This window comes from Hippocampus zosterae, chromosome 8 (genome assembly GCF_025434085.1).
Source record: "Hippocampus zosterae strain Florida chromosome 8, ASM2543408v3, whole genome shotgun sequence".
In the NCBI taxonomy this organism is placed as follows: domain Eukaryota; kingdom Metazoa; phylum Chordata; class Actinopteri; order Syngnathiformes; family Syngnathidae; genus Hippocampus; species Hippocampus zosterae.
In genome coordinates this window covers 19,489,367-19,502,067 of record NC_067458.1, presented here as the reverse complement: position 1 = coordinate 19,502,067, position 12,701 = coordinate 19,489,367, and the positions used below count along the sequence as shown (strand labels likewise).

The window sequence follows — 12,701 nt, the reverse complement described above, 5'->3', positions numbered from 1 at the left end:
GAAGTTAACAGTTGGTACGATAAAGGGGCAACGAAAGATAGAGGCGCTTATTATATACAATACGCACTTCAAAAGATACTGCGTTTATTGGTTGCAAAGCATTGACACAAACTAGCGTACTCGCACTTCTGGTGCATTGTTTCAAAGTCAAATCATCTGTAAGCCATTTATCAATGTTGGATAAACATTGATACTACCGACTGCTGTCAGGCTGATGAATAAAAAATAATCATAATAATAATTAAATTATGTGAAGTAAAATTGTAAATAGTACTGCGATTTATCCATTGTGTTCATATTGTATTTAATTGAAAGATGTTTGTTGTTTTTTTTTCTCTTTCTCCTTTCTTCTTTCTACATACATTCTTGCTGCTGGAGGCTGTAAATTTCCCCAATGTGGGACGAATAAAAGATATCTTATCTTATCTTATCTTATAAGTGTGAAATTACTTTTGGGTGCTTTGGGGTCAGCCGTTTAAGGTTTATTTATTAATGTAGGCAATTATACGCACTTTGGGAGACATCCATTAGTTGTACAACTTTGCTATTGTTGTCAGGGCTTGCTGCCCAACTGCAGCGAACAGCGAGGGTTCAGTAGATCGCAAATATAAACTTTATAGGATATCATGAAAATATGTGTTTGAATGTGGATGCAGTGCTGCGGTCTCTGTTCGATTCACGAACGCTGCGGTAAAAAGACTGAAGAGTCAAGCCACAGATATCGGAACATCCCTACGCGCTGCCAATGGCGACACAGCTGGACACGTAAAACTCAAAACAAATTGGGTCAATTGAGGGCTGCTGAGAACAACCAACGGCGACTCGTTTTAGACGCACTTCGGTCCCAGAAGGATTTAAAAGCACATCACGGCAAGTTATCATCTGAGCAGCCAGACGATCAGCAGCTGCAGCAGAACAGATGCGAATGACCTCATTAGTGATACCGCATCGGTTCCTTTTCCCATTGTCTACGTTGTAAATGGAAACCTGCAGCGCAGGGTACCCCGTGAGACCTGAGAACCCGCGGCTTGCCAGAACAAGAGCCCAGGCACGGTGGAAAAATTGATTGAACAAGCGCGCTTGCGGCGAGAGACCAGAGATAGGAGGGGGATTCGCTCGAACAGGAAGGAAAACAGGGATTGTTGATTATGTGAACAGCAGCTTGCGGTGAGACCGAGCACAACCTTTGACGTTGTGGGACGTTGCCAAGTTTCGTGCCGCGAGTCAACAGACGTACTTGTTCCCCTCTTGTTTTGATAAGAAACAACAAGGGGGAGAGAGAATTACGATAGGGATGAGGGCAAACGTATAACGCACCGCCGCCTGCGAAGCCTAGACGCCAGCTCGGATCTGCTCCATGTCCGAGCCAAAATTAGAACCTTTTCCTGCGCGCACAATCGGAGGAGACGACTTTACCAGCTGCGTTTTTTTTTCCTCCCGCCAACCACGAGACTGATCGTTTGTCAAGAGCAGTAAAATTTCACAGAGCGTGTTATCGCGGTAAGCCTGCAGCGCAACTTTTGCCACAGTCAGTCTCGCGCAGTGATTCCCAGCCGGAGTGACGTGTCAAGCTCATCTGACTCCTGATACCGCCATCGACCCTTTTACACTGGCCTGTAAAAGTGCTATTTTAAAGGGGTCACTGGTCTGTATGAACCGCAATGACATGGAATTTGTTTGAATTGACTGAATGTTTGAAATAACTTTTCTTAACTTGTATTAAAGTGGACGTCAAGTCTTTTCTTTTTAATAACATGTCCCATGCCCCCCATCCCCCACTAGTCTAAACACAGCATTATGATGAGTACTGCATTTGTGAAATATGAATTAACAAGGGGAAAAAAAACCCAACCTGCTATCGACTGAAAACGACATCTCAGATGGTCAGGGCTCAGGTTACGAGCAAGCATGGCTCAGCTGTTTTTGACTTGGGTCATGTGACATTCGCACGTTGAGCTTGAACACTTTTGCAAGCCTGACTTTGGACCTGTTCATTTGAATCAGGTGTGTTTCAACAGGGAGACTCGGAAAACATGCATTACAGCGGCCCTCCAGGACCAGAGTTTGACACCCTTGACTGTCTACGTCTCTTCCACTGTAAATGACACGAGACTCAGTTTAACTTTGCATCTCACCGGCAGCACTGGAAGCCATTAAGGCGACATGAGGTCATGCTCGAGAAACAACTTTCAATCTACAGTCCGGAAACATCCACGAGGGTTCCACTGTGCAGATGAGCGAGAAAGGCGCACATCCTGACATCCTCCGGGGGCATAAAATGCAACGCGATAGCCGTGCTTCCTGAGCACGTGAAGAAGTGATGCTTGGCAGACACACCACATAACTCACTTGGCTGAAGTGGTCATGAGTGACTTGGAGGCAAGCGTTCTCTGCCACTTAATATTTCATCGACTCTCAGCTTGAGATGAATAACTTTCAAACGCGTGAAAGGGAAAGATGTTGCAAAGACGGTCGGCAGGCAAGTTTCCTGGTATAGAAAAATGATAAATAGGCCCCCAAAGACCTTTTTAATGGTTTGTACACAAATAGTTGGGTCTCTGGAGTGGTAAAATCTGCAACGTTGGATATCCTGAAAGAAAAGAGAATGTGCAACGTGCTTGAATAAAAGCTGAGGTATGATGGAAAAAAATGGATGGGTGGGCTGTATTCGCCCTCAATGAAAAAAAAAAAACAATCCAAAATCTGCCAAAATAATTAAAACAATCAGAATAAAAGCCTTAAATTACGACAGCATCTGTTTTGGTGGTACACAGTCATGTACTATCAACAGTTTTTTGCTTTTTTTTGTGCGTGTAAATTTATTGAGGATTTTAGAGACATTTGAAGCATTCATCCGATGGAAATTCCATTGCTGCTGGGAGGCAGACGTGCTAACCATGAGACCACCATGCTTCTTCTCATTGAATCAAATTGACTTCAAGCAGTAAGGTCAAACGTAGGTTAGGTTTCATGACGGAATACTTTAATAAACTCGAGCACTTTGGATTAATCCCGCGGAGGGCGGGCTAGAGCTCTTGTTTTGACGATTTTGCAAGTGCATCATATAAAAAGGTCTGATCTGATATCATGTGAAGAGCAAATACGGACTGGTGGGAGCACCTCGATGCGTGAAATTCAATTTACAACATCCAAACAAAGGGACCCTCTCATCTCGTCTCGGAAGGGATTCTTTCCCGTGTTCCCATTTTGTGAGCTTTATCCAAAAGAAAACTCCACCGCACAATAAGATAGACCCGTTCTAATCACACAGTTGAATGATAGCCCGTGAAAACGGAACCATGGAAGTGGGAAAATTTGAGAGACAAATCAACATTTTCTGAGAAAATATTCCTCAAAAGTCAATCAAATAAAAATCTTGTGAGTAACTTAAGACAAGCTGGTTATGTGATTCCGACTTTAGGGTATGATTAAAAAATAGTTTTAATTGCAATTTTTTTCCCACATGATAAAATGACCCAACAAAATGAAGACCAAAACCTAGCAAAGAAGTATGAAACATGAACCAAAAGAATACACTGGAGGAAAAAAAATGGCGATCGTGCTATTAAAATACACTTGCTCATGCTACAAGCATTACTCTGCAAACACATTCTGGTTCCCACTCTTTCTTTCCCAAGTGCGAGAAGTCTTACTTTATTTAGCTTACTATAAAATATTGACCTCCTTCTCACTTTTGCCATTTAGAATGTCAAAATGGCATGGGACAGAACAAATGAATTCACTTACGTGCTACGTGGGAAAGCTGTCTGGTACAAAACTTAGCAGGTGCCAAGTTCAAAGAATATTACACAACCAGTTATTCAATACAGTACATTCTTACTCGGCCAGGGAACACAGTTGAGATGACAGGCAGGCACACACACACCTGCTTTTTGCATTATGTAGCCACAAGGAGCACAAGGAAGTGGAAAATAAGACTTTAGTTTGCCCCCGCCCTCCCCCCTCTCCTCTCACGGCTTTCATCCCCATAACAGGCCGGCTCTCACTTTCCTCTTCTGACACAATAAGCGTGGACTTGTAATCCTCACCCAGTGGGTCGATTTAAAGAAGACATGTTATGGCACTTTCTTTTCACGTTTTAAAACCGTTCCGAGGTGGCCTTATAAAAGGGCTTCAGCGTCCTTCAAAAGAGTCAAGAATGACCACTTGCCAAATGCTGGTTCATGTTTCCGAATGCAGCTTTTGTTACCATGAATAAGTGCTATTCAATATCCTTGATTCCCATCTTAAGGTCTGTGTACTAGTTATGCTCTTTGTCCTCACTAGTAGGACAAATTAAGCATATTAGTAGGACAACTTTGTTACTAGTGAGGCAAAACTGTGCACTAGTTGACAGCTTTGTGCTACTAGTAATATTAGGTAAATTTAAAATTATAGCAGTTCACTTCTTTCTAGCACTTCACTAATCTTGTCCAGGCTTGCCATGAAGCTGTTATGATCTTATATTCACGGCGCACGAGTGGATTATTGTGTAAATCTCATTCCATTTCTATTATGATGGCTGGCTTTGTGTGTATTCATAAACTGTCTCACCTCGGGCTGGATGGCTTTGAAAACAGGATCATCCATGAGTGTAATCTGGCCCTGGAGGAGAGCATTTAAACAAATGTTAGAACATTTATCACAAAAACAGCCGCTGTTTTTCATATCATAAAGATCAGGACGAGAGGCTACAGAGTGCCCTCTTGTGGTCTGAAATGAGGCCAAACACATGCTCACACATTGCGGCACTCCTTAGCAAGGTCACTGGTGTCAAAGATGGATTTTACGCTTGCACGTCTCATCATCCAAGCCCAATTTAATGCCATTCATTTGATTTTCATGTACATTTCAAGTGACGCACCTCCCATATGGCTGCATTAACGATAAGGGAACGTGAAAAAAGTCGTTTGAGAACATTCCCGAACTTCACGTAACCAACTCGACTGTCAACACTGTCAAATCCAGCCTTAAAAATTGAGATGTGTTAAAAACTTCTACAGTAAATTCACTCGAGTCGATAAATAAAAAGTTCTCAATCTGAGACTGGCCATTGTTTCACATTAGCTCAGCACTTTAGGTTTGTGCTTACGCTTCAAAAAAAAAAAAATCCCAAGTTAGCTGGACAAGGACAGATAGAACCAAACAGACTTACGGCATATTCTTCCGGTGTGACCTTCAGCACGTCAAAGACAACTGCATCAAAGCTCTTCTTCAGCTCGGAGGAACCCTTGTCACTGAGAGACTCTGAGCTGCTGCTCCTCTGGAACACACATATGCACATAGTTTCATCACAAAGGAAGCAACTGATACAAGCATGCTGGAAACAAGCCTCTCATTCAGTGTTTGCCAACTAGGAGTGCACATACCCTTTGGGGTATGTGAGCACATTGCAGGGGGTACGTGGATACGTTCAAGCATTTATTTCTCAGCTCAATAACGGTGGCACAGATGCGCCAAAACCACACCAGCTGCATGTCAACAACGGTCGCATTAAAGCTCAGCTGGCTGATAAAAAGGTAGTAAAACAGAAAATAAAATATTTCTTAATGTAATAATCAGTTGTTATGTTTTCTACTTTTGTAGAATCATCAACACCGGAAGAGTGAGGGGGGGGGGGGGTAATCATGGTATGACAAAAAGTCTCGGAAGCATGTTTAAAAAAAATAGGAACCACTGCGCTCATTAATTGTGAGGTGTAATATTTTAATAAAGTCTCACCCCTATTAACTATAAATGTATGCCTGTCATCTTTAAACTGCATTTTGTGGGCTCTTGTTTGCATGAAAGTTCACTCCTCATTTCTTATCACAACATTATAATATTAAACAACTGTGATCATTTCTGGTCATGCCGAAGGTGAAATAAATTATTCATAGGGTTTTTATTCATAGGGTTGTTTTCTTTCCATGTTGTTGGAAATCAAGAACTAACCAAAAATGTCTCGGGGAAATAGATGGGTAGGGAAGGATGTGTTGGTGAGAAGCGGCTTCACCTCTGAGACGGTGGCAGCAGTCGGGGCGAGGCTTGATTGGCCATTGGGGAAGTCCATCATTCCCACAGCATGCAGCTCTAGCACAGGAGGCCGTCATTCATGATGCTCAGCTGCAGCAAAAGCCCGCCCTGCCCCCCCCCCCCCAAAAAAAAATCACAGCAACAAATACAGTCGTGAATACCATAAAGCGATCATTGTAGAGCAGCACCACCTGGTGGCTAAACTCAGCTTTAGTTCACTGACCTCGTGGAGACAAACTGAGTTTAGGTCTAAGTGAGATCAGTGTATACCATATGGATACTTTCACGGCCCTATAACTTATACAGCTTAGGAGAGAACGAGAGGGAGATGATGAAAACATCTGCGCTAAACTGCTTACAGCACGACTCACGTGTCTCTTGAAATGTAACAGTGGAACAACAAATCAGTGAGAGAGAGAGAGAGAGAGGGAGAGAGAGAGAGAGAGGCTTTGATTTCGCAACTAGAGAAGTCTTTTTATGCTGTTCTTGCAAACTTTTGAACCGTTTCGACTGTGGCAGAATTTGTGAAATATTGGCAATTAAAAATCTCACTGTAAAGACTGAACAGCGAACCGTCTCATTCTCTTCCTTATTGCCATGTTTTATTAAGTGATTGTGTTATTCCGAAATGCGTTTCGATTTATCTGGAAAAAAATGTTTTGACTTATCACTCAGGTTTTCTTTAAAGAATGGTACACAAATCTTACAAGGAGAATGTTGTGAGGCTGACAGCTGGCTGAAATACAAACACAATTTGACGCGGGCCAATGAGTCGACATGTAACGGCCGCTTACAAACACCGCGGACAAACTGACACGCAAAAAGCCTGTTCCTCGGCTCACCGTTTTGAGTGTCAGATGAACATGATTCCGGAAGTAAGCCCAGCCTCTCGCCACGTCGTGAAGTCTTGATCTGTCAAGTTGCGGCCCACTGACGCACGTTGAAACTTGAAAAGAAAGAATAAAGTCACTTCTTCTGGATAAATGTTGCCGTGTGATCTACATTGCCAGGGATCTAATGACGCCGACTTGCCATTGCCACAGAAGTATGTGGGACTGACATAGACTTACTTGCAACTAATAATTATATTAATAATTGACGAATATGGCGATGAATAAGGTGCTTTTAAAAACGTTCCATTACTTTATTTAAAAAACAGGACATTATTTACAAACTGACAATGCACAAACTAATTATGCTTCAGTTCCTGGTTTGGTCCATAAAATACTTGGAAAACAATCATGAATCATTCCCCCTTTTTTCTAAGTAAAAGCAATTGTTTTATTTTGATTCAACACAAAGATAATCGGTCCAATTTCATGCTACAGAAATATTTACTGACGAGAAGCTGAAATTCCGGGCATTAGCACGATTAAAAAAAAAGGAAAATCAAAAATAATTGTCATATACTTTGATAAACTTTTAGTTGTCGATTAATCGTTCAAGACATTTTTATCTCGTGCGCTGTGAGTTTTTTTTTCTAAACTAAAACATTGGCTCAATGGCAGATTCCTCACACGAAATGAAGTAGTACCAACTGGCCACTAGGTGGCTCAGCACTCAAAGGAATCCAACATGTCGGCCTGACATGCACGAGGAGAGGGTTGGGCGGGGGGCGGGGAACTTTGGGGGGGGGGGGAGTGGAGCAACTGAGAACAAATGCTACATGCTGGCAGGCCTTTGGTAATCAGTTGTGGGCCAAGATTCCATCATCCCCCTAAGGTTGTTCTCACAGAGGGACATAAGGGATAGAGTTGTCTACAAAATTCATGAGCAGAACAAATATGGGATTAAGACTTTGGCTTGTAAATGTTAAATCGACGCCGTCTTTGGCGCATTGACATTCTTTAAAATAGAAATAAAGAAAATTATGCTGCGATTGGCTGGCAACCGGTTCAGGGTGCCTACTGCCCAAAGACAGCTGGGATAGGCCCCAGCACCCCCCCCCCCCCCCCGCAACCCTAGTGAGGATAAAGCGGTTTGGAAAATGGATGGATGGAAGAAAATTATACTTTAATAGCTTGTGTACTAATAGTTGTGTTTCTGCCCACCCATCTTGTATCAATGAAACAACAATGTGCATGTTTTGTAAGTTGCATGCCTGATTCGAAATATGCGTTTGTGAACGAGGCCTTTCGCACTTTTGCTTAATAGCAGAGCTAATTTAAATAACCGCCACCCACGACGGGTCTCTGCAGAGCCAATTTTAAGTGACTGTGTGTGAAACATGATTAGGTAGAAACAACCCGACCACAACCAACCCTCTGTTCCAATACCTTAATTTGCTCCTTTTTCGTTTAACTTCACTTGCGCTGTGTCATATTGAGCCTCACCTGATAGGTAAACATTTCCCCGAAACGCAAAAACAACACATCGATCAAGTTACACCTTGTAAATTGAAAGATTCATACGTCGGGGCACTCGCGTGTGTCATTGTCAGTCACAGATTAGCCAACTACCTGAGTGAGAAGTGTCAACATCTAATGACGCCCGTTCACTGCTCGTATGCAACCATCAACTTTGCGTCCGACACGACAGCGCCCACACAAAGCAGACGCCTCCTCCGCCTTCTGAGTCACCGCCAGCATTTCGAGTCAATCTCAACTGCCACGCAAAGAGAATATTAGACTATCGGTGACAAACAGTGGAAGGCGTGCCAGGGCTTGTTAAAGAGATTTTAAGGCAGGTTGCTAAATGACATTCACACACTTGCAGATTAATTGCATATTGTCTCCGCATTCCATGACCAAGCTTTTCGGATCCTAAAACTGTAAAAAGAAAAAAATTAATAAATGTACACGCCTCAAGTCAACAGCTGTCATCACATTTCCAAAGCGAAATAATGTCCGAGTGGCCTGGCCTGGTCTCTGTTGCTTCTCCATTTACAACCTTGGGGTGTTGGGCCTTGAATTATACCCTTGGGCAAACTGTTGGGTTTGTTGAGCCCCCCAAAGGGAACTCGGACCACACATCCTCTTTTGAGGGTAACAAATGTTTTATTTAAATGCAAAAAAATATATAATATGGTATTCAGTATGTCTCAGTGTTTGCATGAAATCACACTGGTAGAACATGCATTTTATGAAACATATTTGAAATTAATCTCAATGTTTTTCCATCTATCAAATGTGGAGGTAGCCACCTTTGGACCAAAAATTGGGTGTTATTTACTTTAAATTAAGTATCGGAAACATTTGGAAGGCGCTCCCAAAACTGCTGAAGAATAAGATTCATTAAGTCCCAATTTTTTTAATGGATTTTCAAATAGATTCAAAACAAAACATTTTAGCAGCCGAGTACATTGGATTTATCTTTAAAAAAAAGTATCCTCTGATTTTTTTTTTAGCTTCTCAGAGATATCTTGTAAAATAGGAGAGTCCTTTTCAAGGTGAGGTTCGACAGTTGAGAGGTAGTATTGCAAAGCTGGAAAATAAAAAATAAAAATCACAAATGAAAAAGAAATAGCTAATAACACAACGCAAGACATTACTTGACAAAAAAGTGTTTGATGAGTCAGCGGGCTGTCTGTCGTAACACCTTTGTAACGGTGACGCCTCAATTTGAGCCAGGAAAAAAAAAACATGTCAACGAGTCTTAATATACACAAACCACAACATTAAAACCACTGGCAGTCATCTGAGAACCAGATCTGTATCACAAATGATGCCTTTAATTAAAAAAGAAACGCTGAAAACCTAGTAGGTGGCTGATGATTACCCTAGCATTGTTTTATTGCATTATTATTCCAAGGTAGCCATACAAACACATCAATAAACCCCAGTTGGTTTTCACGCCGCCTTAATCCCATTTACTCCCGTGTTCATATTGATGAGTCCCAAGTCCAAGCACATAAACATGAGATTAGAGTGTTGAAGGCCTGCGAGGGGAAATTCGATGAAAATATAGCTTTAGTGCTTCCGGCGAAAGGTCACAGAGTGCGAGACGGGAATAGACGGCGCTGTTGGAATGTGACACAGAAAACGGCATTTTTTCCTACTCCCGCATATCCGTCCAACTCTAAAAATGACCCTAACTTGAGATTTCAACCCCCAAACCTCATAACAGTGAGGCAGACTTACTAACCCGTCCAGACATTCTCCATCTTACCCATTCGTGGACATCACGACAAAGAACCAAGAGTCAAAGCTTCAAAAAAGGATAAGAAGAGCCTTCTAATGTTAAAACACAGCGCCTTCATAGGGGCGGGTGTAAAGTAAACACTGTACGCACGTATGGACGCATTGTTTAGTCTGGCCGCAGCGGGACGTGGCGCGTTGGGAGAAGCGCATCCGTCGCTGACGCGCCAAAGTCGTGTGGGGTAAAAAGTGGGTCAGTGTGTTGCGGAGAGGATGTGACAGCCCGTTAAAAGCTTCGCCGTCCTCTTCTTTTGCTTCCCGAGCACAGAGCCGCCTGCGACGTCACTCATTGCTATCTCCAGCGGGGGGGGGTTTCTTTGTTTAGCGGCAGGGTCTCTTGATCATCGCTGCTTCATTAACGCCGGCCCCTCTCGAAGGAGAGAGATTGATTAAGGGGGTCCACCGGTCCACTGTACTGGGGAGAGGCGGAATGCACCCCCCCGGATGAAATGGCAGGGCACATATGGAAAAACATCAAGTCATACTTGTGAGCAATTTCCAATCAAATTTACAGGTAAGGGCGCAAGAAAACATTTGGATTCCTTTTTATCCAACATTTGAATGAAGATACGGGGGGTCCTCGGTTTACGGTGGAGTTGCGTTGCTGTCGCCGTATCGGAATCCCAATTTGTCGTCAACGCGTCATAGCCGATCACGAACGTAATAGCGAAGTCAGAATAACGGAAAATATAGCGGAAAAATACTTTTGTGAAAAAAAGAAATGATACAATCAAATTAAAACCGGGAAGTACGACGCAAACGGAGTGTGCCTTCTTGTGTCGACGTATTCTTACGCAGCCCAACAAACTAGCTTCTCCAGCATGTTGGGCAAATTTTACCGGTTCTAAATTCGGATCCTGGCAGCCGCTTATACCGTGGGGTGTGATTATGCTTTTTTTTTTTTTTTAAAAGAACGTCTCCCCCTCTTCCTCCTCCTTACAGATCTCTGCTTTTGATAATTAGAACCTTAGCAAAACGGGCTCCGGTCCCGCCTCGGTCGTTGAAGGATGTGCCGGGAGAAATGGCAAAATGTTAAAGGGCTGTGGGGTAAACAATAACCAGTTTCAAGTTATTTCTTTTCGAGAGAGTACCGTGAAGTTCGGACGATTCAGTGCACGCATGAAGGAACGACAACCCCCCCCCCCCGACCCCCGACCCTCCACCCCCACTCAACACACATCGCTGGCGTCCAACGGAAACCTTGGATCTCCAAAATCATCTCTCAGACCAACTCAGACGGCATGTTTGTTCAACCATTCGCATTCAGTCATTTGCCAGAATAACACACCCGCATGTGGACGGACCAATTGTATACATTTGTGAAAAAGTAAGAACAAATTGTGACAAATGACGTATGACACCAACTGTGCTCTGGTTTGTGCAGCTTATCCAGACAACGGCAGATGTTAGGCCACAAGCGGTTGACTGATGACTTTAGAGACAGTCGGCAAACTAAAGTGAAATGAAAGTTGAACGACAGTGGTCCGAATTGTTTGGATGGCGGAGAGAATATGCCTGTGAGCTGCGGTGGGGGTTCTGTTTGGGCGCCGTATATTGTCGGTTTATTTTTGGACTCGTTTGAAGGTTTAAAAGACACAAACGGCAAAGAAGGCAATATAGTATTTTGCATTGTTAAGATTGCAGATTTATGTGAGGCTGAATGATAATGGTCAGTGTTATTATGTCGAATCTGCCCCCGCCACCCCCCCCCCCCAAAAATTGTTAAAACCAATCATCCACAGTTCGTATGGTTTGGTGAAGTAAAGAGAAGCCATTAGACGAGGATATGATCAGGAAAATGGCATTTTTAAAGCTGCGGGGAAAAATTGTATTTTCACAGCAGAGCTGGGAAGAAGTCATCAGTGACTCAAGTATAACCCCTCAAGTTTCAAACATGTCCCAAATTGAAAATCAAGCAAGTCAGATACGACTACATTTCAAGCAAGTCGACGCAACCCCGATATTTGAGTTGAGCACATCGTAAGTCACACAATCTTGCTCCGTCATAACATAACTAATGAGAATTGATGACTTGCGACTGACCCCGGCTGCGCTTGGCCGTAAATAAGACATGCCGACACTGTGCCAAACTTGTAAAGTAGCGGCGTGTGGTCCCGGGCGGCGATGTGTGATTTGTTGCCTCGGCGGGCGGGGCGGCGAGCCCACGTTCAAGTCCACTTGCGCCCGATGAGAGCAACGCTGACTGATGAATGAGGGAAAAGGGGAAAAGGACGAGGGATGAGGAGGCGGTGGCGAGGGGAGGAAATGGTGGAAGTGCACGGACTGTTAACAAGGAAAGGGCAGTGCAACAATGCAGGGGCAGCGATGCGGTCAGAGGAAACAAGATAGCATCTCGATGTCTTCCTCAATGAGTCTCCAAGGATCGGCTAATGTCAACACTGCCGCACGGGTACAACTTGGCAGCTTTGTTTTCAGTAGAATGCCTCTCAGCCGAGAGCTCCAGACTTTAGCCTTGAAATGAGCAACCTCGCATCGCCATTTGCCAGTCAAAAATGTGCAGTTCGCGCCACATTAATGTAACCTGATAAC

General features: G+C 43.4%; 1 protein-coding gene and 1 long non-coding RNA gene across 3 annotated transcripts in view; one reads left to right on the top strand and one right to left on the bottom strand.

The window, feature by feature from the left end:
- Positions 1 to 12,701, top strand: part of LOC127605616 (uncharacterized) — a 113,617-nt gene that overhangs the window by 78,249 nt on the left and 22,667 nt on the right. The window lies entirely within an intron of this gene.
- ralgps2 (Ral GEF with PH domain and SH3 binding motif 2) overlaps positions 1 to 12,701 on the bottom strand; it is a 56,543-nt gene that overhangs the window by 33,344 nt on the left and 10,498 nt on the right. For both annotated transcript variants that reach the window (XM_052073231.1, XM_052073232.1), the window contains exons 2-5: positions 6,858 to 6,961; positions 5,996 to 6,123; positions 5,156 to 5,263; positions 4,555 to 4,605 (exon numbers count right to left, since the gene is read on the bottom strand). In XM_052073231.1, coding sequence (XP_051929191.1) covers positions 4,555 to 4,605; positions 5,156 to 5,263; positions 5,996 to 6,055 — 219 coding nt within the window. In that variant the 5' untranslated portion in view covers positions 6,056 to 6,123; positions 6,858 to 6,961. The remainder of the gene's footprint in view (positions 1 to 4,554; positions 4,606 to 5,155; positions 5,264 to 5,995; positions 6,124 to 6,857; positions 6,962 to 12,701) is intronic.